Source organism: Marmota marmota, unplaced genomic scaffold, assembly GCF_001458135.2.
Source record: "Marmota marmota marmota unplaced genomic scaffold, marMar, whole genome shotgun sequence".
Taxonomy (NCBI): Eukaryota; Metazoa; Chordata; class Mammalia; order Rodentia; family Sciuridae; genus Marmota; species Marmota marmota.
In genome coordinates this window covers 52,110,698-52,138,063 of record NW_026000037.1, presented here as the reverse complement: position 1 = coordinate 52,138,063, position 27,366 = coordinate 52,110,698, and the positions used below count along the sequence as shown (strand labels likewise).

The 27,366-nt window shown below is 34.6% G+C and overlaps 1 protein-coding gene across 3 annotated transcripts in view; it reads left to right on the top strand.

Annotated features, from left to right (window-relative positions):
- Positions 1-27,366, top strand: part of Slc38a11 (solute carrier family 38 member 11) — a 48,679-nt gene that overhangs the window by 8,317 nt on the left and 12,996 nt on the right. For 2 of the 3 annotated variants that reach the window (XM_015479260.1, XM_015479261.2), the window contains 7 exons: positions 627-761; positions 1,870-1,935; positions 3,096-3,202; positions 6,809-6,888; positions 23,002-23,072; positions 23,733-23,894; positions 26,988-27,100. In XM_015479260.1, coding sequence (XP_015334746.1) covers positions 627-761; positions 1,870-1,935; positions 3,096-3,202; positions 6,809-6,888; positions 23,002-23,072; positions 23,733-23,894; positions 26,988-27,100 — 734 coding nt within the window. The remainder of the gene's footprint in view (positions 1-626; positions 762-1,869; positions 1,936-3,095; positions 3,203-6,808; positions 6,889-23,001; positions 23,073-23,732; positions 23,895-26,987; positions 27,101-27,366) is intronic. The other variant, XM_015479262.2, reaches the window with a different exon arrangement.

The following is a 27,366-nucleotide window of genomic DNA, read 5'->3' as shown; positions in this document are numbered from 1 at the left end:
AAAAATAAAAATAAAATAAAATCAATCAATCAAGTTAAATAGAGAAAGTAAGTTTTAAATGTAATTTCTATTTTTAACTTTGATTCTAAAATTGGAACTGGAATTCCTAAAATGTGAATTTTTAAAATATTCTTAACCACGATATATAAAAAATTAAGTTACTTTGTTATACAACAAATACTCTGAATCTCCTAAAATTTATTTTCTAAAATGTCGACAGCACGTCCATTCTCAATATTTACACATTGACTATGTATGAAACTCTTAAGTTCCTGTGTTCTGTTGCTTGAAGAGTTGTCACATTCTGGTAACAGTGGTTACATTGTTGGTTGGAAAAGTAAAATGGAATCCTGACACATTGACTCCAGTCTGTATCCCTCTTCTATCCAGTTCACTGTCTGGATATGTTAAGTGCATATGCAGCCTGATTAAAAAATATGTCTCTAAAAACATGACAGTTCATGAAAGGTAATTATATATATAATATTATATATATAGTCATGATAATGCTGTACCATTAAACTTTTTTTAAAAAAAATTCCCTTTATCTCTGTGATAAGTAAAAAAAACCAATTTTATCAAAAGTATTTTGACATTTGTTTAATTGTTATTTTTTTTTGCCACAGACTTTTCCCTTATTTTGTTGATAAAAGGAGGGGCCCTTTCTGGAACAGACAGCTACCAGTCTTTGGTTAACAAAACCTTTGGTTTTCCGGGGTATCTCCTCCTCTCTGTTCTACAGTTTTTATATCCGTTTATAGGTAAGATGATTATGAAGATGAATACTACAATGATTTGTATTAAATAGTTACTTCTGGATAAAAACATTTTAATAGTCATTTAAGAATCATTAAAGAAAATTAGCAGTTGAAATATTTTCCAAATTAAATGTTTACATCTTCACTAATTTTCTCCTTATTTTCTGGTCCTTTTGGTCAATTCTCTGAGTGTTTTTCATCTAGTTAAGGTTGGGCTTTTCTTATTTGGCAAAACTATAGAATGTTTTGTAATTAAAAGTGAAATGAATGAGAGACATAACAAATTTCTTCTAAGGCTCAGTATATTTTTTTTCTTTGTTGTGAAACCATAAGCATTTGTAAAATGATGTACTAGACAAACATGCTATCTAAGATTTCTATGACAATGGTGAAAATCCTACCAGGCACTACTTTTTTTTTTCTTAATTATTTTTGGTTGTAGATAGACACAATACCTTTATATTTATTTATTTATTTTTATGTGGTGCTGGGGATCGAACCCAGGGCCTCACACATGCCAGGCATGTGCTGTACCACTGAGCTACAACCTCAGCCCCTACCTGGCACTTCTTAAATGGTAAAATGTTAATAGAAACCAATGCCCAAATAGACTTCATTTTTTAAATCATTATCACAAAAGTTATTGTCCAAATGTCTAACTGCTTATGTTTCCACAAAAGGTCAACATTGTATTTCTTCCAAATGTCTTACAATTTCAATTGAAGGAATATTTTGGTGCCTTCAAAATTTACTATTATTATTCCTCACTTTAAGCAGTACATGTATTCCTGAAAAAAGGTTTTGAAACTGAACTTTCGTACCAAGATAAATTGCATTTTAAATTTTAAATGACTACCAGAACTCATTATTTAAAGGTGTTCTGAGGAAAATCTATTTGCAAATTGAAAAATTTTTTGTAATGCAAATTGATATTCTACCATAAATCTGTTGAATAGTTATTTTTATGGTGGCTCATATTAGTAATTACAATATATATTTTAAAAGGTAGGATTATGTCAATTCTTGGAAAGTAATAACTGATTACATTGAAAATATTCAAGATGAGATGTGTGGTGGTTTATTAATGACTATTATTTTAATTATATTTTAGCTATGATAAGTTATAACATAATAGCTGGAGATACTTTGAGCAAAGTTTTTCAAAGAATTCCTGGAGGTAAGTGAAAATAAGACTTCTGAAGAATTAAATTGCTTTATTTTATATGATTATATATAGTTAATGTGTTTCATTATAATATATAAATAAATATTTGAAGGTGGAAGGATTGGATTACTTCAGATATCTTGCAGTTCCCATGACCAATGTTGATCCTAATTTTTGATCTATTTTTATACATAGTTCTTATTTAGCCAATTAAAAATATTGTTATTCTTCATATACTTAGAATAGTCTACATTTTAAATTCCTTATGTTTCACATCACAGCTCTGTGGTAACATTTTTCACATCCTATTTATACTATATCTTTTCTAAAATAGTTTCCCCATTATTTGTATCAAACTATAATTTAATGCAATAAAATTAATCCTTTTCTTAGGGTAGATTCTGTGAGTTTTCACAAATGTTTATAGTCATATAATCACAGCTACAACAAAATACAGAACCTTTCCATCACCCTCCAAAGTTCTGCCCAACTCCCTCTAGTGAAAAGCGCCCTCATCTCCAGCCCCTGGCAACTACTGACTTGGTTTCTCTCCCTGTCTGGCTTTTATTCAGAATGCCATGTAAATGGCATCATACAACATGTATCTTTTGAGACTGGCTTCTTTTCCTTGGCACGTGTGTTTTAGATTTGTCTAGATCTATAGTTGTATCAGTAATTGGCCTCTGTAGGGGCTTTCCATTTTATGGATATACATAAGACAAGTGTGTCTTTCACCCAAGAGAGGGACATTATCATTATTTGCAGGGTGAGATGGTTACAAAAAAGTTGCTACAGTATTCACAAGCAGACCTTTACAACATACACCAGGATCCCACTTCCTGTTCAACTTTTCACCATATCATGGTTATTAAGAATAATTCAGAGACCATGAGTCTATTTGCTTTGAAGAGCAGAGAAACTGATTAGGGAACTACCAAAATAATATGAATATGAAATTTTATAAATTCATTTCAGGCCTAGGTATACCCATAAGTTATTTTGTTTTTGTAATTTATTTCTATTTTTACATATGTTTAAAATCATTTTCATTTAGGGATAATTTATATTATTTCAGTCATTTTTTTTTTATAATTAACTGCTTGCCTATTTAGTTGTGTGACCAATGTGCTACTTGTATCTCCAAACACTAAATATTATTTGTTGTATTTTAGTTGACCCTGAGAATGTATTTATTGGTCGTCACTTCATTATTGTGCTTTCCACGGTAACCTTTACTCTGCCTTTGTCCTTGTACCGAGATATAGCAAAGCTTGGAAAGGTAAGTTTTACATATTAAATTGATGTAGAAATGAACCTTGTTACCAACATTCATTTTGTTGATCTAGCATCTAGTTGGCAAAGTTCTGAATTACAGTACTCTTTTTAGTTTGTTATAGTGTTTTTGTGATTATGCTAGAGTAAACCTTGGTTGAATCATTAGCTTGTTTGGGGGAACCAATGGCTAAGTAGTTGATGAATGTAAACTAAATATATTCTTCCTGTTTCTTTTTCAAAATAGATACCCTAAGTGGTATCAGACAACAGGTATTAAATTTAGAAATATAAAGAACTATATTTAAAGCAAGTTTCCATTATTGGGAAAGTGTTCCATGTTTAAACAATTCAAAACTAAACTAAGCATCACAAAGAAATGAGAAATGGTTGAAGAGGTAATTATGTTTAACCTGATTTAAACATTATGCAATATATGGATATATTATACATTGTGTTGTACCCCATTAATACATACAGCTTTTATGTTTCCATGTATTAGCTAAAATTTTAAAATAAAATAAATTAACCTAGTACTAAGGATGAATCATTCAATGGCACAAAATATTTTTATTTGTAGATTATAATGTCTTTTATGCCTTTTTCCATTCAGTAAATTTAAATGTCAATGTGTTGATTCATCACTTGTTGAGAATTTGGCCAATGTTTTATTCTTATTGCTAAAGATAAATACTGAACTCTTTCTAGGGAAGCCAAGCACCTAATTATTCTACTCATCACATAAGCTCATTTGCGTAAACTAGACTTTCTGACTGTATTTTATACCCTCACTCTCAAGGAATACTTATATTTTGCCGAAAATACCATTGGTGCTGTCTCCATGATTCCATGCATTCTGATGAAGAATATTTTAAAGGACTATTTATATGATACTTTTATATTCTATTTCGACGATTCCAACAATTGATTGAATTTTACTTTTCAAAGTGAGGTTTGCTATTATATACCCAGTGATGAATTCTCTCTTTCCACTTAAAAGTGAGGGTAGAGACAGTATTCAAGAGTATTCTGGAACTGCAAGGGAATGATATTGGCCAAATTATGTTGTTATATTGGTTACATTGTGTGGATGTACAAATATTTAACAAAGAATCCCACCATTGTATACAACTATAATGCACCAATAAGAGAAAAAAATATTCTTTCCAACATATCTTCCATCTTTAACAGTCATTCAGAAATAAATAAGAGTACCAAAATGGGATTTGTGTGTGTGTGTGTGTGTGTGTATGAATTTTCTGAATGATGGAACTGTTTTTCATTTTACATGTTCAGTGTAGACAGAAATATTATCCAAAAACAGAAATCAAAGTCCTCATGAAAATAAAGCTACTGATATTTATTCTATTATTAATATTTGAACATTTCCCTCCTTTTTAAAATTTTAATATTTTATTTATCCCAATACATCCAAAATATTATTTCAATATGTGAGCTATATGTTATTTTTTATTTGTACAAATTAGTTAGCCATGACAGTAGAATGCATTTTGACACATCATACATAAATGGAATATTCTTCTGGTTGTACATGGTGTAGAGTTATACCGGTTATGTAACATATATGCACATAGGACAATAATGTCCAATACATTCTACTATCCTTCCTATTCCTATGCCCCCTCCCTTCCCTTTACTCTCCTCTGTCTAATCCAAAGTATCTCTATGCTTCCCTACCCTTTCCCCTTGTTTTATATTAACATCCACATATCAAAGAAAACATTTGGCTTTTTGATCTTTGGGATTGGCTTATTTCACTTAGCATGACATTCTCCAGTTCCATCTATTTACCCGTAAATGGCACAATTTCATTCTTCTTTAAGGCTGATATAATAATTCATTGTGTATATAAACCACATTTTCCTTGCCCATTCATCTGTTGAAGGACACCTAGATTGGTTTCATAGTTCAGTTATTGTGAGTTGAGCTGCTATAAACATTGACATGGCTATGTCACTGTACTATGCTGATTTTAAGTCCTTTGAGTATAAATCAAGGAGTGGAATAGCTGGGTCAAATTGTGATTTCATTTCAAGTTTTTTGAGGAATCTTTATACTGCCTTCCATAATGGTTGCACCAATTTGTGTGAGTATACCTTTCCCCCCGACATCCTTGCCAACACTTATTGTTTCTTGCTTGTATTCTTGATAATTGCCATTCTGCCTGGAGTGAGATGAAATCTTAGAGTAGTTTTGATTTGCACTTCTCTAATTGCTAGAGATATTGAACAATTTTTCATGTGTTTGTTGATCAACTGCATTTCTTCTTTTGTGAAGTGTTTGTTCAGTTCCTTAGCCCATTTATTGATTGGGTTATTTTTTTTGTGGGGGGAGGGTGTTAAGTTTTTTGAGTTCTTTATATATCCTGGAGATTAATGCTCTATCTGAGGTGCAGGTGGTAAAGATTTTCTCCCATTCTGCAGGCTCTTTCTTCATGATCTTGATTGTTTCTTTTGCTGAAAAGAAGCTTCTTAGTTTGAATCCATCCCATTTATTGATTCTTGATTTTACTTCTTACTCTTTAGGAGTCTTGTTAAGGAAGTCAGTTCCTAAACTGACACGATGAAGATTTGAGCCTATTTTTTCTTCTATTAGGCATAGGGTCTCTGTTCTAGTGCCTAAGTCTTTGATCTACTTTGAGTTGAGTTTTGTTCAGGGTGAGAGATAGGGATTTAATTTCATTTTGTTACATGTGGATTTCCAATTTTCCCAGCACTATTTCTTGGATAGGCTATCTTTTCTCCAATGATGTTTATTGCCCCTTCATTTTGAGGATTTATTCTTGATTTCTTTTTAGAATCTCTTTATTGTAGTGATCTTTCATCTCCTAATCTTATCTCTGATTTCACTCCTTATATCATCCTTTACATTGCAGATCAGTTTAACTATGTACATTCTAAACACCTCTGACATTTCTTTTACTGCAGTGTCAATGGATTCTATTATTGGAGCATTTTGGTTTGTGTAGGGAAATTTGTTCTCTTGTTTTTTCATGTTGTTTGTGTGTCTATCCATCTAGCAGTGTGGATTTGAGGCAATAGAGTTTCTATCCTGTAAACCCATAGGGTCCCTAAAGGTCTCTAGTACCTGTCCTTTAAGGGAAAGACAAATAATAACAGCACCCATTGCAAACAATATATAGCCTTAAACCAAATAGCTCCTATTAAGACATCTACAGTTTTGTTTCAATAAACAGAAATACATACAGAACAGTTGATATTTTAATCAGTTAAAATAGTGACAAAAACGAAGGAGCAGAACAGACCCAGAAACAGAAGAAAAAAAAAGTACAATTTTATATTTTATGAAGAAAGCCACTGAAAATGTTTAAAGACATGTTGCAAAATTATAACAATAGTCATATTTAGTACTTGAATATCTATTTGGAGGTGAGGGACCAAACTGTGATTTGATAAGAAGTTACATGCCTGAGGTTAACAACACTAGCATATAAGAATATGACTAAAGAATTAGACTTAAAAAAAAAAGAAACTGTGCATTAGTTTACCCAAGTAAAAAGGAAAAAGATGCAATATTTTAAAAATAAATAATCTGTATGCTATACTAACAATCTTTACATTTTTCTTTGCAGATCTCCTTTATTTCTACAATTTTAACAGTTGTAATTCTTGGAATTGTAATGACAAGGGCAATTTCATTGGGTCCACACATGTAAGTCTTGTTACATTTGTTAGTCTTTGATTTATAGCCTTTACATAGATGTTTAAATGATATATTATCAATGCAGAAATATAATCAGAAACATGAAGAAAATATAGAAATAAATTTAATCAAAAACACCATTTATCTTTAGTGTTTGAAAAACTAACAGAAAATAAGTATAGGCAAGTAAACATGCATTATTCAGTTGAACCCTACAAGACTGAAGGGATTAAAACAAATTTACTGAAGATTTTAGTGACCAGTCCTAAGAATTTGAATAAGAAAGGGGGGTTTTGAATGATGGAAAACGGGAACAAAGTAGATATGGATTTATTTTTAACAAAGTTTTGGCAGTCTAAGCCAAAATGAGAATAAAGAATATAGTGTTTTACCCTATTAAGTTAAATGTAGTCACTTTCAAGACTGCCTTTTATTCTCTTCTAAGGTTATGTTCTTTAATTATTTTGTGTTAAAATGCTCCATCAGCGAGGCATGGCAGCACACATCTGTAATCCCAGTGACTTGGATGGCTGAAGCAGGAGGAGTACAGGTTTGAGGCCAGCCTCAGCAACTTAGCAAGGCTCTAAGTAACTTAGTGAGACTGTCTCAAAATAAAAAGGGATGGGGGTGTGGCTCAGTGGTTAAGCACCCCTGGGTTCAATCCCTAGTACTAGAAAATAAAAATAAAAATAAAATAAAAATAAATTCTCCATCATTTGTTAACTAATGGTGATAGTTGGCAGTGGTATTTGTTTTAAATGTTATTATTTGGTCAAGTAAAATATTGGCACACTGCTATTAGTTCCCCAAATGTTAAAAATGTTATTCATCCATGAAATTCAAGTGTGTGACTGCTAACCTAAGCTACAGTTTTTATGCTTTACTTATAGAACAGGTTCACTAGGTAAGGGCCACGTAACTTACATTTATAGTCCCAAGAATTTGCTGGAATGAAACCAACTAAAGTAGTCTTTAAACAGAGTTGGATTTCTACAATGCATAATAAATATTTATTGAATGAATAAATAATACATTAGGTAGTTTTCATGACACCTTAAATATTCTGTCTGCACCAAACCAGGCAAAGTAAAACAAATTTAAGACATAATGTCTGAAGCAGTGCAAGGGGCACTGAGTCTTCAATGAGTGGTATCTATGACAAAAAATGAAAAGAATACCTGGTGACTAGCTCTAATTGATAATGCAGGCCACAAGGTAATTAGACTGATTGTTGCTCTGCCAAATTACTTCATTTCAACTGTATGTATTTATGAAGAAATTCTTAGTATACCAGAAAAATGTAAAAACAACAACACTAAATCTCAAGTTTATTTGGAAGAAAGTATTAAATATAGTCCAATTATATTTAATACGGCCTTTGATTTACAAAATAAAATGCCTATCTTCTAGAAAACTTAAAGAAAGTATAACTCTCAGTCATGTTTATATTAATTTTCTCTTCAAATTACTTAATCCTGATTCATAGTTGTGTTAGTTAGGTCAGACCATCACAAAACACCATAGAATGAGTTCCTTAAACAGAGGGCAGAAGTCAGAGATCAGATCCAGTGAGTTTGGATTCTGGTGAGGGTCTTCCTCCTCTTCTCTGTTCTCACACAGCAGAGAGAAAGAACAAGTTCACTGTGGCCTCTGCTAATGAGGAGGTTAATGCCATCATGAAGGCCAGCTCTCATGGCAACATCTAACCCTGACTGCCTCCAAAGTACTCTTTTCCAAATTTCATCACACTCAGAGTCAGAGCTTTGACATGAATTTGGAGGGAATTCAAGTCAGTCTCTAACAGTAGAGATTATGAAATGCTATTGAGTGTCTGTTGTTTCCAGTTACTGTAACATTCTCTGAGAGAAAAAGAGTAGAAAGGCATAAATCAGTACCTGATGCAAGCTGTTCACAGTCAATTATGGAGAAGGGATTTATTTTACAAACAAGCAAAAAAGGAAAACTAACTAAATAAATAAATACGTGATAAGTAACCAAGTAGAACCATGAAAGGGGCAGAGGAAACACCGAGAGAGAGTGTTTAAGAGATCAGGTGAGATTCTGGGAGGAAGAAAATATGATCTGGGAATTTTGAAAGATAAAATGGAATTTTTCTAGATAGATAAGGGGGTAAAAGGCATTACAGGTCCAAGAAAGGAATCTATAAGAGCTATAAGAGTTCAAAAGCATATATTCAATTCTACTGATATTTATTTAGTATCTATTATATTGGTTCAGTATTCAACTCTGCTTTTCAAACTCTAAATTTATAGCAACAAAAAGCATTCAACAGAATATAATAAATAATAATTTGGCTAAAATTTTAATTATATGAAACCAAACCATTGTAATTGAAACATTTTATTGTTAAAAATTATTCTAAGGAACAAATCATATTACAACAAGAAGACATATATTTAGATTTTTTTTTTTCTTCTGGTACTGGGAATTGAAGCCAGGGGCTCACACATGCTAGGTGAGCACTCTTACCACTGAGGCCCAGCCCTATATTTGATATACATAATACTTTGAGGCAAAATTGAAGGGGGGGGGAAGTAGCTAAATTAGGGAGTGAAGAAATTAATCCTTAATTGTGCCCCAGAAGCAGAGTGTAAATCAGTGATTTCCACCTCTGGCTTTGTATTAGAATCCCCTGAATAGCTTTAAAATCTGTTGTTTCCAGGCCCCACCTGCAGAGATTCTGACAGAACTGACCTAAGGGACAGGCAATTGAATTCATTACTTAACAGTTAAAGATTCTGTGAACAAGGATCTCGGCTTACAGGAATTAAAAGCTCTTGGTTTAAAGAGATTACAATCATGAGTATATCAACTGACACATCATTTCTAACATTAAACCAGAGATTTTGTGTTATCTTAGTTGCTGTTGTATGATTATTTTTTACAATTCATTCACCACTATTTCTCAGTATTTTTATATATAAGTGAAATGTGAGGTACTATCATGAACACAAAGTAAAATATATCTGCTCTCAAGGGCTCACATTTAGTGAAGATGATAAAGCTATACAATGACTATCAGATGAATAGTGTGACTTGATACAGAGAAAACAGGTAGCAGAGTCCACGTCCTGGTGGTGTTAAATAAATTGATTTTGTGTACTAAGAGCTATTTAAATTCAGCAGTATAAACAAAATGTGGACGGTATCTTCCTCTAGCAGTGATATCATATTTAATCTGAACCTTTGAAATTTTCTAATAACAGGGGCTATTTACTTAACTCTCTCAACGTTTAGATATTAAAAGAGTATGTTTTTAAATATTGTGCCACCTTTTATTTCTGTTTGAATACTACTGCAAACAACTTCTGTTTGTCCCTATTTAAGATCAGGCTAATTAAATCCCATGTTCAGGGGTTGGCTAGTCAAGCAAGAATCTTTCTGAAAATATGGCAGCTATGAATGCTTATAATCCATAAAACATGAGAAATTCAATACACCATGTGTGATTTCTTCATTTTTGGTTCAGATGAATGATCAGAAAAGCTGTAGTTTTTTCATAGGGCCTTTAAAGTGGTATTTGAAAAAGATCTTTAAACCCGCTATCAGAAAAGAGGAAGGTCTGTAATGGCCACTGGTATTGACCTTGTTACTATGGAAACATCTTTTTAGTGGTTGTGTTTTAAAAATAAAACACAATTCAATTTCCTTTTCCATAACTCATAGGGCTATAAATCCTGCTTCTTGATATGATTTCAAATATCTCACAGTCCAATGACTTCCAGTACTTTTTGGAAATTATGTTCAATTTTATTGTGTTTTCTAACCTTTTGCTTTCTAAAAACTGAGGTGGCAAGGAAATTTAATTGCTTTCCAGAAAGTGTGTGAGTATAAAAATGCAGTAATACATTTCTCCTATTTTTTTCTACTTTTTTTTCTTAGCTAGAGTAAGAGGCATTCGTGGCAAAATCCTTCATTTATTTTCTCATTAATATTCAATTTTTACATTCAGAATGGGAACAAAAATATGCAGTTCCAAACTTAAAACTATTTTTCCTTCCTATGACATCTCTTTTAAAAGCATCTTAATTGGGCTGTGGCTGTGGCTCAGTGGTAGAGCACTTACCTGGCGTGTGTGAGGCCTTGGGTTCAATCCTCAGCACCACATATATATAAATAAAATAAATGTGTCCATCTACAATTTTAAAAAGTTAGAAAAAAGCATTTCAATCAGTAATGTGGAATTCTAAACATAATTTCGTGTGTCTGAACTTTTAACAAGCATTTATATATATGCAGTGTGCCTTTCCAGAGAATATCAGTACATATTAATTTCCTTACCCTTTATCCAGTCTAACCCTGAAATTCTACCATTTAATGCTACGTATAAAGCACTAGAGGGGTTTAAAGAAAGGATCATTTAAAATATGAGTAAAGGCAGATAAAGAGTACATAATAGAAGAAAGAAATAATTCATTCTGCCAAATACTGGCCATTGAAAATTTTGATGATATATAAATTATTGCCCTTTTTGTTGTGCAAATGACAACCACAGGATTACGAACTGGTTGACTCAAAGGAGAATTTATTGACTCAACTGTAAAGTTCAAGATTATTTTTTGTAATTAGGTATGATTGGATGTAGGGTCTCAAATAATGAAATCAGGTATAGTTTTTTTGTTTTCTGATTTGGGGCTGTTGTTGTTGTTCTCTCTTTTCACTGTTTCCTGTTCTGGCTCTTGTATCTGAAAGATTTTCCTCACTGTGTCATAATGGCCACAGCCGTCTTAACCTATATCCATTGAAGTCCAAGTCCATAGAAAGGGAAAGAGCTTTCTTGTTGAGAGCCACAGCCGAAGGGGCCCCAGAAAACTTCCAGCTGCCAGCTGATGATTGGCTCACAGCTGCCCGAGTAAACTTCTAGCTGCCAACTGATTGGCTCCTCTGCAGTGATGCTCATTGGGCTGTTTCCCCGCCCTTTCAGACCACGGGAGCTGCTCACTGGGGGACTTTTTTGGCTCCGCCCATGTGACCCAGCCAATCATCCTCAAGAGCAGGAGGAGTGGGGGAGGGGGAGAGGCTTGTGGGAAGCCGGTGGTGGCAGTTGGGCTCTGAAGGTTTTTCATGAGGAGCTGTGTGGTTTGGTGTGTGTGTTCTAAAAATAAAGTTCGTTTCTTTTGACAAGTGGCTTCTGAATTTTGCCCAGCCAGACCGCGGCATTTGGTGGCTCGAACAGGGAACGACTGAGGGTAAGTGATAAGGTAAACTGCTCGCCCCTGAGGGCAGGGNTTTTTTTTTTTTTTTTTACCATGGGAGATAGTGAGCATGTTATAGATCAAGTCAAAAGTTGAAGCCACAAGTCCTCCATGAAATCTTGAATGATTGAAATTTAGAATATTGGAAAGGAGCTAGTACATTTCTTGAAACAGTAGAATAAGGATATGGAGAATAAAACATGGATACCTTCTGAAGACCATAGTAGGAGACTTGAGTGTCTGTACCCAGTAGCCTCAATTATCTCAACAGTGAGATTATTACTTGAGAGTATGATGAATGGGAATAGGTTCAGGACTTGAATATTCTAGTTGATTACATTTGGAGCCACACGTAGGAATAAAATAATGATACTTCTGTTAAATTGTCTTTATTCATATTTTATGCATTTCCCTTTGTATTTTATTTTTCTCAACATACCACAAGTGCCACGATAACAGAAATCACATTTGCTTTTCCACACTGTATACCTATTACTCAGCAGAGTGCCTAACATGAAATTAGAATTCAGCAAAGAATTGTTGAATTATCAGTTGAATATTTGAATGAATCCATATGCTTTCTGGATTTAGTCAATGTAACTTGGGGATTGACTGACCAAAATTTCAAAGTAATGAGATAATAAAAGTTGTCTTGAGACAATAAAAAAAAAAAAAATCATGTCACACAAAATTCTCCTAAGTCTAGTTCCAATGCTTTGCAAAATTTGCTAACTCATTTGCTAAAACATCATTTGACTTTAGGTTCTGCCTCACTGCTAGAGCTGGTGGTGTATTTCACTTGACAAATTGCCCATGTGAAACATCACCCAGAACTATTGTTTGATTTGAGACTATATGAACATAGGAAAAACATCTGCGATATGATATGTGCTTAAGGAGGATTCATCCAGTCATTCCAAATATCAGAAGAGCAACAGGAACAGCCTCAGTGGCTCAATGTCAAGTCCTCCTTTACTCATGATCAGGTATTTTTATAAATGACTGTCTTAGTCATGTTTACAGCTCTCTGTTTATTCCAGTCAGAAATCTAACTGGTCTCTGGTACAGATTCACAAACAAAGAGCAAAAAATGAATAGCCTTTTCTTTGAGCCAGTAAGAATTTATTAAATGGCCAACTGACACCTGTCTCTCTTGTAAATATTTGGACTACAAAGATGAAGAAAGCACAGTCCCTGACATCACATCCTTATGTTTTACAGAATAAACATATAAAGTAGTGGTTAGTTCTATATAGAATAAACATATAAAGACAATCTCAATATATTATTATTCAGTGCCATGGAAGCAGAGGAAGGGCTCTTAATCCAAACTATGTAGGCAGGTAAATATATCAGGATAAGACAATATGTGATTTGGTGCTTGGAAAAAACACAAAGGCATTGGTTGTGTCAAAAGGGGATGAGGGTGGGGTGGAAGCTACTGTTAGCACAAATCTAGTACATCTAGAGATGTACTATGTGCAGTGGCAGAAGTTCAAGGTTCCAATGTTAGGAGGAATTTGGACAGCAGGCACACACTGCCATTGGTTGGGGGAGCTAGCCTGTAAAAATAACTTTATGCTACTCCTTTCTAAACAATGTGTCTATTTCTGTCATTCTAGGACTTCCTTTTTCCTCCTTCTTGTGTTAGGTACCCTGTATCCCGAATGCCTTGATAATTTTGTCAAGAATTCTATATGCTCTTATATTGCTCATATATATGTTATATGATTTTAACAATGACTAATCTCCATATTGTCACTTTTGAAAAATTGCTGAAAATTGTGCTGTCCTTACCCACTGTTTTAGTCTGTTTTGCTGCTACAGAAATATCACAGACTGGGTAATTTATTAAAAAACAGAAATGTATTTCTCACAGTTTTAGAGGCTAAGCACAAGATCAAGGCACCAGCATTCAGTGGCTGTTAGGATTGCTGTCTCTGCCTCCAAGATGGTGTCTTGAACTCTGTTTCTTCTAGAGGGAAATAAGTTCTATGTCCTCACCTGGTGGAAGGGAAGGAACAACAAAAATGGCTGAACTTACTCCTTCAAGTTCTTTTACAAAGTGAGGGTTCCTTGTAACCTACTAACCACTTAAAGGCCCCACACCTCAATATGATGTACTGGGGATTAAGTTTCAACAAGTATTTTATTTTACCTATTTTATTTGTTCATTTATCTGTTTAACACTACTGGGAATTAAACCCAGGGCCTCATGCATACTAGGCAAACATGCTACTACTGAGCTACATCCCCAGCCCACAACATTAATTTTAGAGGGGACATGATTACTTAAACCATAGCTCCCACCAGCCCCTATAACCTTATCACCACCCACTATATAGCTTCTATATTTAAGAAGTACCTAGAATTTGGTGATTCTGGGTGCAAAGTTTGGGTAGAATATAAAAGGAAAGGAACTTATAGAGTTTAGCAGAGACCAACATGAAGGAAAAACTTTATGTGTAATAAGAAACTGGGATTTGTTCTTTAGTTGAATGGGCATTGACTGTTCTTAAGCAGAAGAGTGGCCAGTCAAGTCTCCATTTTAATTGGACTTCTCTTGCAACAGAGGTGAAGTTAGATAGGAGTGTAAAAACCTAGGAGGCTATCCATAGCAAGTGTCCAGGCAAAAGACAATTGGAACATTATAAAGGCAAAGTGGATAAAAATGAAGTGGAGAAAATATTCAATTAATTTCAAGCTGATGAAGTTAGTAAGACTTAGGGACAGAAAGGGTCACGGGAGAAGGAGTTACCTAGGGGCAATCTGGCTTAGACAAGTAGATCAGTAGATGGTCCAGAACTTGCCACCAATTTGAGAAAATGCAAGAGTCTGTTCAATCAATTAGTATTTATTAAATAAATGACTGCAGGTCAGTCAGTCTTCTAGGTTTGGGGGCTGAAAAGAAAATATACCCCTGCCCCTTTCTGTGGTTCTCTTATAGCTTATCGATGGTAAAGCAGAACAAATAAGCACCATGAAATATAACTTCAAAGGCTGGGGTTGTGGCTCAGCAGTAGAGAGCTTGACTAGCATGCATGAGGCCCTGGGTTCAGTCCTCAGCACCACATAAAAATAAATAAAATAAAGGTATTGTGTCCAACTACAACTAAAAAATTAAAAAAGAGAGAGAGAGAGAGAGAGAGAGAGAGAGAGAGAGAGAAAGAGATGCAGTCTCAGTACTTTGCCCAGGTAGGCCCTGAATTCTTGAGTTCAAACCATCCTCCTGCTCAGCCTCCCAAGTAAGCTGGGACCATAGGCATGCCCACCATATCCAGGTCTCAATAGACAGGGCTATAAGCAGGGTGCTATGGAAATGTAGAGGACAGGACCCTCTTTTAGTTTCCTTACCAGGACAGAGAAGAAGCAGATTTGGGGAAAATATAGTAAGTTTTTGATATTTTGATATCTATATATTGTGTAACTTTTGTGGGGTAGAGATGGGGGAAGAAGAAGTCATCCAGAGTTTTAGAAATGGAACTTTTAGAGTATCTGGAGAGTCTGGTGGGGTGAAGCAGTTAAAACATGAGTAGAACCCCAATGAAAATAATTATCAGTAGCTCACATCTAAAATTATGTTAATTTTTAATATAAATTCACATCATATTTTAATTGTTTTGTGGAAAGACACAATAGAAAACCAAAACAACATCCAAAATTCTTACAAATTTTTATCATATGAAAGAAGTGAATCCCATTCTCTCCTACGCACACTCCACTGTTCATTCTGAACAATAGTAAACAGGTAAAGACAATTTTTAAAGGGTTGACACAGGAATTGGAACATATTCATATTTTAAAAACCAAAATTATTTTATGGCAAAAAGCCAGCTTGAAGATTTAGGTACATTTTAAATCAAAACCAACTTTTAAACTTTATTTTTGAAAAATGCATCAGTTTTGATGTTAAAGTTCCCCAAGAAGAATTTTCCCGGTCAGGTTTTTATGTTCCTGTAAACCACAACCGTCTAAAGAACAGAATACAAGCCATCCGGGCAAGGAAGTGGCAGAGAGCTATCAGCTAATGCCAGAGCTGCAGGAAGTGCTCAGATCTGCCTGTCATGAACAGCCTGTGGTCTGACAGGAAACAAGAGCCTCATGTGCCACCCAGAGCACTTAACTCTCAGATGTGTGATTGAGGAGGTTAACATATAAAACTTACAACGAAAATGGAGGCTCTGCCAGGATTGTATAGTTTGGAGGTTGCTTCTGTTTAGCCAGAAAGAGGGAGGGGATGTGCCAGAGAGAGGCATAAGGTTGTCTGATCATCCTGATGTAGAGGCCTCCTGTTCTAAGGCTCAGGAGTAGTCACTCTAAAGCTTGTTTTCCTGAGTGGGTGAAGACTGGAGGCATACATAGGACTTGCTTCCTACTGTCTGGCCTTATTGCTCCTCAGCTGATGTGGAGATAAGGAGGAGTCTGTATTTCAAAACAGGATGAGAGCCTGAATCCTGGAATGCAAACTTGGACAATTTCTCAAAATGAATTCAACTTCCCCAATTTCTCCACCTTCATCACCCTACCATATGCACACACCAAGGGTTTTTTAAAGTAAAAGGGGCTGGCTGAGGTGTATCTCAAAGCTAAAGCTCCTTTGTCCTAGCACAAGAGAGCCCTGACTTTAATCCCCAGCACCAAACAACAACAACAGAAGACAAAGACAAAAACTCAAGTATGTGACTTAGCATATGCTTAGATTTTGGAGGATAAGGGAAGCAATCTTTTAAAGGTATTTGCCATACTAAGGCTGCAAACTGTTATAAGCCAGTCCCCAAATTATCTTTCTTCTTTTTAGGTATACATATTATACATATCATAATACATCAAGACATAGCACAGCTTTTAAAGTTAAATAGTTTTATTTTTCTTTCTTTCTTTTTTTTTAAATTTTTTTCCTACAATGAGCACTTTGCTCTCAGAGTTATTTTTGACCCATTTAGCTAGGTGTCCAATTTAGCTTTTAAATTTGATCATTTTTGTTATTCCTCTTTCAAATGTTCAAACATATGGATACCTATTAATTAATTAATTAATTAATTAATTTATTTGTTGGAGAGCTTCCTCCAAAAGCTTTCATTCTGTTGTACTGATTCTCTCCAGAGAGACTGGAGTCTCAGTTTTCTTCCCATTGTCATCCTAGGAGTTCCTTTATCTCTTACCTCCATCCACTGACCTCTATCCAGGACCTTCCATTTTTCTTATTTTTACCTTTTGGTGAAGTATCCTTGGTAGCTTTCTGATGTTTCTGAGTTTATACTCAAAGGGTTGTGTGCAGCAAGTCAGCTCTTTCTCATCATGAGCTCCCTCTACTTGGCTGTAATGCCTTCCATTCTCAACTGCTGCCACAACAATATTTTCACAAAATATACTTATTTTTAATTTTTTGCCTAATGTCTTAATGAAGTAGGGTAATTGCAGCTATAAACTAACAGGTAGAGAAAGGAAGTAGATGATCCAGTAGTTAGATGATTTTGTTCTTTATATTTTTATTGACATACAAAAATTAAGAGAAGGTGGGTGCTGGTTCTTCAAATGCTGTGGAAGTCCTGTTAGACAAGAGGAAGTGGCTTGCCACAATGGGAGGAGATGCAGTAATCATGGTTTGCCACCTTTTTGTCAGCACTTTTGTCATCAGAAGCAACAATCAGAAATCTGAGCATAGATCCCTGTATCTGGAACACATGGTGCTTTTTTGTCCCCTCTGGCTCCCACAAGCTCCAGGCAAGGTCCTCCTAGAACATGTGTGAGCATGGCTGTCTGCCTGGTATGGGTCTTGGGTGGTTGCTCCCATGGTGAAAACTCAACTTGATTAAAAGTAACCTCAATTACCATCTAATGCTTCTTCTGGAAGTTTCAAGCTTCAATAGGCTCCAGAGTTCTAAAATGGTTATGTCAGGTAGACTGTACCAATGCGATTGTTGTGTATGTAGGGAGATAGACAAATTTTTGATGTTTTTCCAGAATCCCTTATTTTAAAAGAATAAGCTATTTTGCATTGCCCAAGGTCCTTTCTTTTTTTGAAGAAAAAATTATGAATACTATAAAGAAGTTTTCATTTCCCATATTTGCTGATCCTTACACCCAGATTTAGACATGAATTATTACTTTAATGATAATGCAAGGAAAAAGAACAAGGAAAAGAGGGACTCATCTAACATTATCCACTGTGTACCACTTTCTTTCCTTCATCTTTTCATTTAACTCTTACATTAATACATAAAACAGCATTATCAATATTGAGAACAGTATCACTAAGCAATCTGCCAAAAGTCACTTGCTAATAAATCATAAAGTTAAAATTTAAATCCAAGTTTCTTTGAGCCCAAAGTCCGTATTTTTTCTATTACAATCTGCTGTGTATTTCTTAGTCATAAAGAAAATGTGTTCTTTGCAATGAAAATTAAGTTTATTCTTATTTTAGTTGTTCCTTTTTTGATTATGTTAGTCACTATTTGGTCTTTACCCAGCAAGTACATTTATTAAATTAAAGAAGCAGGAGGAGCAAGATGTGGATAAAGAGCTTCCATTCATAGATGGGTAATACTCACACTTGCAGGTTAGACAACACTGAGCTCAATGGGCTAATTCCAGAACTGTTGGCTTCTGTTTACTCTAGATACACACCAGCAAGTGCCATTGATTTCAATTCTTCAGGGAAATGAATTTTAATAGAATAATCTAGAACAAACTTAAATTGGAGAGAAGTTCTTATTTAGGAGTTTCTTCTGACTTTTTGTGGAAAAGAAATATTTCTGAAAAGTCTAGGTTAATTAATATGGTCGAATTTGAATAATCAACTGAAAAATATTCCTTATTTAAAGGTAACTTATTGTGACTTATTCTTTGAAATAAAGAACTTAGCCAGGCATGGAGACACATGCCTGTATCCTAGCAACTCGAGAGGCTGAGGCAGGAGAATGGTAAGTTAGAGGCCAGTCTCAGCAACTTAGTGAGGAAAGATGCTGTCTGAAAATAAAAAATGAAAAGGACCAAGAATGTGGCTCAGTAGTAAAGCACCTCTGGTTTTAAATAAATAAAATCAAGCACTTATTCCGTAATTTAATCTTTTAACTATGAAGTAGTTTAATTCATATTTTATAGTAAAGTATGACTCCTATGTACTGTTTTACCATATAACTATATGTGTAATTACACTTTAAATTATGTTCCCTCCTTTTTTTTTTTCTTTTTGGCAAATTCTCAAATATCCATGGTCTCTAGAAGTTAATAAAGTACACTTGTTAGTTATGTTTACACACAACTACTCCATTCTTTTAGTTGTCACTTGGAAATTTCAAATGGTAAATAGTAAGCTGTAAATTAATGAACAAACTATGTTACAGGAAAAATGAAACTTCTTTAGGTAATTTGTATAATTCCTTTAGGCTATCTTAGACTTTCTACATGACTCCTTTTATATCTGTGCTTTCCTATACAATAGTTACTAGGCACTTGTGGCTATGTAAATTTAAGTGAGATGAAATTAAATAAACTTAAAAATTAATTCTTCAGTCACACTAGCCATAACTTCAAATACTCAGTAGCCACTTTTGACTTCTATATCAGACAACCATATTGCACAGCATGAATATAGTACATGCCCATCATTACAGAAAATACCATTGTACAGAGTTGTTCTATGATGCAGAATATACACCAAAATAATTCACCTCTTTGTCTTTAGTCTTTTTCTTTTCAGTATTCCCAAAGATTGTAACAACGATTACCACAGAGTGGTCAACAAATATTTGTTGAATGTTAAATGAATGAATAAGTAACTAGAAAACAAGAAGTATCAAGTTTCAATTCTAGAATACTCATTGAAATTCAAGGTTAAAAACTAGGTTAAGGGGCTGGAGCTGGAGCTAAGTGATAGAGCACTTGCCTTGCAGGTGTGAGACCCTGGGTTAGATCCTCAGCACCACATAAAACAAGTAAATAAATAAAGATATTGTGCCCATCTATACAACTAAAAACAAATTTAAAATACTAGGTTAACATCCAGAGAGGTTTTGTTTTTGCAGTGCTGGAAATCAAACCCAGAGCCTTGCACATGCTAGGCAAGCCCTCTGCCATTGAACTACCTCTCCATCTTTGAGAGGGAGGTTTTATTTAGAAAATACTGTATACTTACATACAGTTCAGGAAACAGGAACTTGGACAAAAATCATTTTTTTATGTTTGCATCCAATCTTGATGGGCAATAGATGATCATATTTAAAAGTTGATTCATTTCTGTTTCCCCAGAGATTACTATTATGTGCTAAGGTTAACTTCATTCATGTTCATGCTTTTATACCCTTAACAGGCACATATTATTGACAACATGTAGTACCAGTCAATATGTTTGTAAAACAAATATTGATGATTACTGAGCAATAATTTTTACATTTTTCCTATAAGTTACTATTTTACCTAAATATTCTATTCCATATATTTTATTTTTTGTACATTTAGCATTTAACAATTGCTTTATAGCACACAAGTTTATGATTATTTCACAATCACATAAAATATCCAAGTGCGTGTATGTATGGGTGTGCATTTTTTCCCCTAGTACTCAATCCTCTACTATTTTATAAATGATTCAAAAGTCACATTCAATATCTCTTCTCTTCCTCTAGATTTGGGCAACATGCAATTTTTCTGTCTCTAATATCTTCTTTGGCACTTCCCATCTTAAAAAATTACCATCATTAAAATGAACAGAGAGGGGCTGGAGTTATGGTTCAGTGGTATAGCGCTTGCCTAGCATGTGTGAGGCACTGGGTTCAATTCTCAGCATATAAAATAAAATAAAGGTCCACTGACAACTAAAAAATACTGTTAAAAAGATTAACAGAGAAAATCCAAAATCATCTTCAGGTATTATTGTACACGCCAGAAATATCTTCAAAAAACCATAGGGACCTGAAAAAATTGAATTAAAGGAGGAAAATGAAGCTCAAACTCTTCCATTTCTATTTTTAATAGAAGTTTTAAAAGCAGGACACTATCACAATCTGTTTTGAAGGGGAAAAGAGAGTATTTTTCATAAGCAGAAACCCTATGAAAAAGGATATCATTTATAACATCCTAGAAATTTAGACAGCCTTCAAATTTCCATAATGGTTATTTGTCCTTGATCTAAATTATTTTTTAAGGATGATAAACAAAACGTGTGTGTTTTCCACATTAATTGTGGAATTTAACAGGTGTGCTGGGATTGCTAATGCTGACTGTAGTTGCAGCAGTGCGGGCAGCAGGTGGCAGCAGCTCCCGCTCCAACAAGTGGAATCAGAGCAGGTCAGGGCACCCTTGGGGCCTCCCTTGCCACAGCCCTTCCTATCATAGCTCCTTTCCTATGTGGAAAGAAAGGTGATATCCTGCACAAATCCCAGAAACTCTGGCAAAACACACAAGGTTATTTTGTGTCCCATTTACATAAAGAATGAATAACAAAATTAGGAAAGGTGGATTTTAATCTTTGGAATTTCTCTTTTTTTTTTAATTTTAAAGCCCCAGTGCCTTCATTTTTAAAGTGTGCTTCCTGTGCCCATCTCTTCTACCTTAATGTATTATTCTAGGTATTATCCAAGTTTTTCCTTTCTAGGGAAGTTGGCCATACTTTTATACTTTTTGCTGCATTAAAAAAAAAAAAAAAGACAGGGTCTCCCTAAGTTACCCAGGCTAGCCTCCAACTTGCCATCCTCTTACCTCAGCCTCTCAAGTCTCTAGAATTATAGGTGTCTGCCATCATGCCCTTTTTTGGCTACCTTTTCTTAAATAACTATAGATGATAATAAAGGTATTAATAAAAATGATGATAAAAATGACCACTTATTAAACATGTGCTATGTTGTAGTCTCTCTTTCGGAAGTTTTACACATTTTCTCTAATCTGCACAATAATTCAATGATTTAGGTCTACTGTTATCCCCATTTTATAGATATAGAAATCAAAGCACAGGAAGATCAAGTAACTAGCCTGAGTTCACATAGATAATAAATAGAAGAAGTCAGACAAACACAGAGACTATCTGTTTGATCTTAGAGCCTGTGCTGTTCATCATTGCTGACTGGGTACAAGAGGATTCTAATCAGGGAGGCAAACTCCTGCTCATACTGAATATTTTAATTCTGCTAGGATACAGGTTGCTTCAAGCTCTTTAAAGTGTATATATTTCCAAAACTCCTTATGAGGAATATAACCACAGGTGGAAACTTGAGGTCACTGGAAGAAAGTTCAGCATGGAAGAGACATTTGATGAGGATAAAGTTTACCAAGAAGATGAACCCCAACTTCCTCACTTATTATCTGTGGGAGCTTAGCAAATTATGTCACCACCTAGGCATTGACTTTCCTCGTTTGTTAAATGATGAGAGTAATACTCAATGTTGTTGTAAAAGTTAAATGAGATGACACAGTTGAGTTCCCAGGATACACTCAGTACATTCTTAGTTACTATTCGTTCATGTGCATCACCCTCAACCGTAATGCTAAATATACCTTGGGTAGATGGAGCCTGAAAAAGTAAGGAGGGGAATATCAAGGGCAGCAATTGGGCATTATTAATTTTATATATCTCCCTCAATGAGAGTCTCAACGATGAGTACATAATAAAGGCTTGTTGTTAAATTGATGAGCAAACAAATCCATAAAATTACATAGCCAGTGGCTATTTTACATATATAAAAATAGAATCTGCACAAGTATTACAAATGCATTTTAAAGGACTGGGGTTGAGATTGTATTGATGATCCCAGGAAATTTATTTATGACTAAATAAGATTCATGGGGGCCCCTTTTTATTTGGGGCTTATAGGCCCCCAATTTTTTATTTGTGGCACCATTTCTTGCTCTCTGATATATCCATGTTTACATTTTTAAAGATAATTTATCAAATTAACTGGTTCTCTTCTAGACCCAAAATGGAAGATGCCTGGGTATTTGCAAAGCCCAATGCCATTCAGGCTGTTGGGGTCATGTCTTTTGGTGAGTACATGGCTTCAAAAGGCCCTTTCCCAATAACGAGTCATCTATTCACTGAAAAAGATCTATTTAATAAAAATACCTGGACGTCTGGTATCCTAAGTTTTAAACTTCCTATTAGCAGTGTATGATCTAATTTATGCTCAAACTTTTCTCACTCATCACTAAGATTTGCTTCAATTTGGAAAAATCTATTTCTCATGCAGAAACCCTTATAGTTATCTTGTTTCTTAATTTGAAATTCTAGCAAGTATTATGGACTTCTTCAAAACTTGCACACAATGTACTAAGAATTGGCTGGATATCTAAAGCAACTCTGTGTCCCAGATGGCAGAGGAAGTCATGCATTGATAATTATGGTGTTGTTTAGATTTTCCTTTAGATGGGAAGGGTCATTAGGAGAAGGAAAGTGGGAGAGAAGTTTGGATAGTCTGGTTTATATCAAGACAAGATACAACATAAGTCTGATATGAATGAAGTTTCTCATTTCTAGACTCATTAGAAAAATTATTTTCTTGTATATTTAGTAAAATAATATTTTGAACATCAGTTGATTGACATTCTAAAGTAGCATTCATCTCTAAATTACAGAATAAATGAAAAAAAAAACCCTGGGCTTACTTCAATAATGCTTGCTTCCTTTTTTCTTTTTTTGTGTTACAGCATTTATTTGCCACCATAACTGCTTCTTAGTCTATGGTTCTTTGGAAGAAGCCACAGTAGCAAAATGGTCCCGCATCATCCATATGTCCATCTTGGTTTCTGTATTTATCTGTGTGCTCTTTGCTACTTGTGGATATTTGACTTTCACTGGCTTTACCCAAGGTAAAATGAGAGATTCAGTTCCATGGTATTTTGGTGCTCTTGTGGATTGGTACCAATACACCCAATGTTCTACTCAATTTTTAGTACAAATTTGTCCACTGTTATATTTGAAATAATCACTCTTCCACCCATTCTTTGCTCTACCCTCCTGTCTCTCTGCTGTTTCCTCAGATTTCCCCTCTAAACTCTTAATCTTAGTTCTGTGGTCCATAATCTCTCCTTCCATCTTCACTCCAGGCTCACGAACCCAGGTTCAGGTCCTTCCTCCCCGTACTCTACTGCATGTTCAAACTCAACTAACAAAGGGCCTCCTCGTGCTCAAAGCTAATAATCTTCTGGGTTCTGTGTCTCCTGACTCTTTCTGAATCACCTAACAGCACTGAACATCTTTTCTTTGCTCAAATTTCTTCCTACTGTACTCTCATTGTTATTATTTCTGTTGATTTTTCCTTTCTTTCTTTTTTTTTTTTTTTTAATTTGACCTCTCTTATCCCCTACCTCACCTGGGTGATTAGTTTAAGCAAGTTGCCTGCTTCTCTATTAACAAATTCTCTAGATGTTTGCATCATTTTAATTCTAATCCAGACTTTTCTTATCCAGACTTTTTTTCTTTTTCTTTCCCAGCCTGAAGGGCATTTTTATTGAATTGTTCCATTCTCCTCTTAATTACAAAACATCATCTTTTCCATAAAAGCAGTCCTTTCCCTTCCTCCTTCCAAAGTTACTTCTCTTTTCTTGTTTTCACCCAGGCCCAACAACTGAATCATCCTTTCTTAAAGGGCCCTTGACCTTTTCATTCATTCATTACACTCCAAAGAGTGCGATACGAAGGGTAGTCTGACAGCAGGCCAAGGCTGTGATTCATGTATTTCACAGCTTTTGCAGGTCTGGTGTCTCACTTGACCTTCAAACAACCCTTGGAAGGTTAAGTGGAATAACTAGTTTTACCTCCTTTTAAGACACAAAGAGTTGCAGTAGCTTGCCTATGCTGGTTTGTGACAAATTAGAGAAAAAGTCTTCTGACATCCAAGTCCCATTTTCTTTCCATTCTCTTCCTGCCTCCTCCATTTTGGTCTACCATGACCCACTAAAAGCTGTCTCTTACCTCCAGCTCCTCTGGGCTTAGTTTTCTGTGACACTAGAATGTTCTTGGGAGAATGGCTGTTTTTTTTTTTTTTTTTTTTTTTAACAGAGGTTACAGGTCACTGTGATTGTACACAGATATTTCTCAGAAAATGAAGAAAGATGGCTTAATAAATAATGAATAACATGATACCAATGCAGCCAAAATATAATACCTGTGTGTGCCAGTAAAGAGCAGTTAAAAGTGACCTTGAAGGTCTTGATAAAAACTATTTCGAAACATTGGCATGTGTCACTATTGCTACACAGTTTGTCAAGATGAATGGCCTAAGGGTTCTGGTCTGTGTGGGACCTTGGGTTTTAAATGCCTCTTCAGTAAAACGTAAACCTTTTTTTTGCTAGTCATACCTTCCTGGTGTGTGTGTGTGTGTGTGTGTGTGTGTGTGTTTTCTTTTTTTAAAAAAATAAGTGGTAATTGCTCAGATTTCATTAAATCTATCACAAAGCTGACAGGTGTTTGATGTGGTGGTTGTTGTCCTTATTTTTCCCCTGGCTATAATTCCCTAAAATATATTTCATTTCAAACTGGAATAAACTGACCCTGGTCCTTCAGGTCATTTCTCCTTAGGCAAATCAGGTCTTGTTTGTACAAACTGTGTGCTGCTTTGCTCCCCTGGATGAGTAGATAAAGTCCAGCTTGTGAAGCAGTAGGAACTCTAGATTATTGCTGACATTCTCATTGACTTTTGATAAGGCGTGGGGCCCATTTATTAGTGAAGGCTAGTGAATGGGGAATTTCACCCTTTTTATTTTCAGAGAATCTGGAGCCTTTTCAATCAATTTTCAGGCAGTTCCCTGTCACTGCTGCTTTGTGGTACAAACTCATTCTGCCCAAAAAAGGACATTAGAAAGGAATGTATGTTTGTTTTACTTGATGGGGGAGTTGAGGGGGTCACTTAAATGGATCTCCAGAAGAGGCAGTTCATTTAGGGTATTTAGCTTTTTAAAGAAAAGAGTACAAAGGTATTATTTTGTTTTCTTTTTAAACAGTAGTGAGATATGTGACTTTGATGTAGTTTTGTACTCAGTGCTCTTGAAAAAAAGGCAATTGCAGTTTTCAAATTTAAGCACACTACTTGGGAAATAAATGGATCCAAATGCATGTTATTTGGGAAATAAACATGTTATTCAGGAAATAAACACGACTGAGTGTTTCTGGCTGATGACTTCTCTGCCCTAATTAGATTCCTGTATTTCTTCATCAATTTCTGCAAACATACGGGATCTAAAGTACTGGTTCAAGGTATATAGTTCATTATTTAGTCTGGAACTAAATTTAATGTTCTTTCTGGGAGGCAGCCATATTTTCAGTTTTGAAACAGTGCATTTACACTCAGGCACATTGGATGACATAAAAGACAATATGTTTAGAATTCCTTGGTGTGGTCCCAAGACTGTGATTAACCCCTACAGCATCGTGTGCAGGAAACTCAACTCCCCAGATGTACTGGACTACTCTTCCTTTCAGATTTGTCCTTGATCTAAGAATAGCACTTCAAAGGGAAATTTGTTTATTTTAATAGATTTTTTTATATATGTAATTCAGTCACTTACCACAAACAAAGGCCAGAAGCAAATTTACAAAGCCAGTGAGCAAGAATTTAGGGAGTTGATTCTAATGTAAGAAGACAATGGATAAAAGTGTTTTTTAGAATTTGATTCAAACTTGAGGCAAATCCACCAAAAACAAATAATAGGAATAATAATAATAATAAAAAAAAACGATTAGTGTTGCATTTCTCATCAAATGGGACACATATTAATTTTAATATCAATAAATAGCTATATGGTACTGAATGCAAACACATTTGGACCTGGTAATCTATTCCTTTAATTAACTGAAATGAAGATTATAGAGCTTGACTTATAATAATAAATATCTCATTTGTTATGTACCTCAAAAATCTAGTATCTAATAAATACATAAATTTATTTTATATTATTCTCTAGGGGACTTATTTGAAAATTATTGCAGAGGTGATGACCTGGTAACCTTTGGAAGGTTTTGCTATGGCATAACTGTCATTTTGACATACCCAATCGAATGCTTTGTAACTAGAGAGGTAAGCATGATTCTTCTTTAATACTTTATCCAGGTTCTCTCTCTACTACACTTAAATTAGGAATATTTATAAATAATTTTATTCTAAAAATTCTCAAGGACACGACAATGATGTAATTTATAAAATTTTCTTTCTCAACTTAGAATATTAGAGTATAAGATTAATTTTTCAAAAGTTAGAAGTAAAAATTATATTTATAAGCATAAGCACAAATGTTTATATAACTGCATTCTAAAGTGAATGCCAACCTTTAGTATAGTTAAACT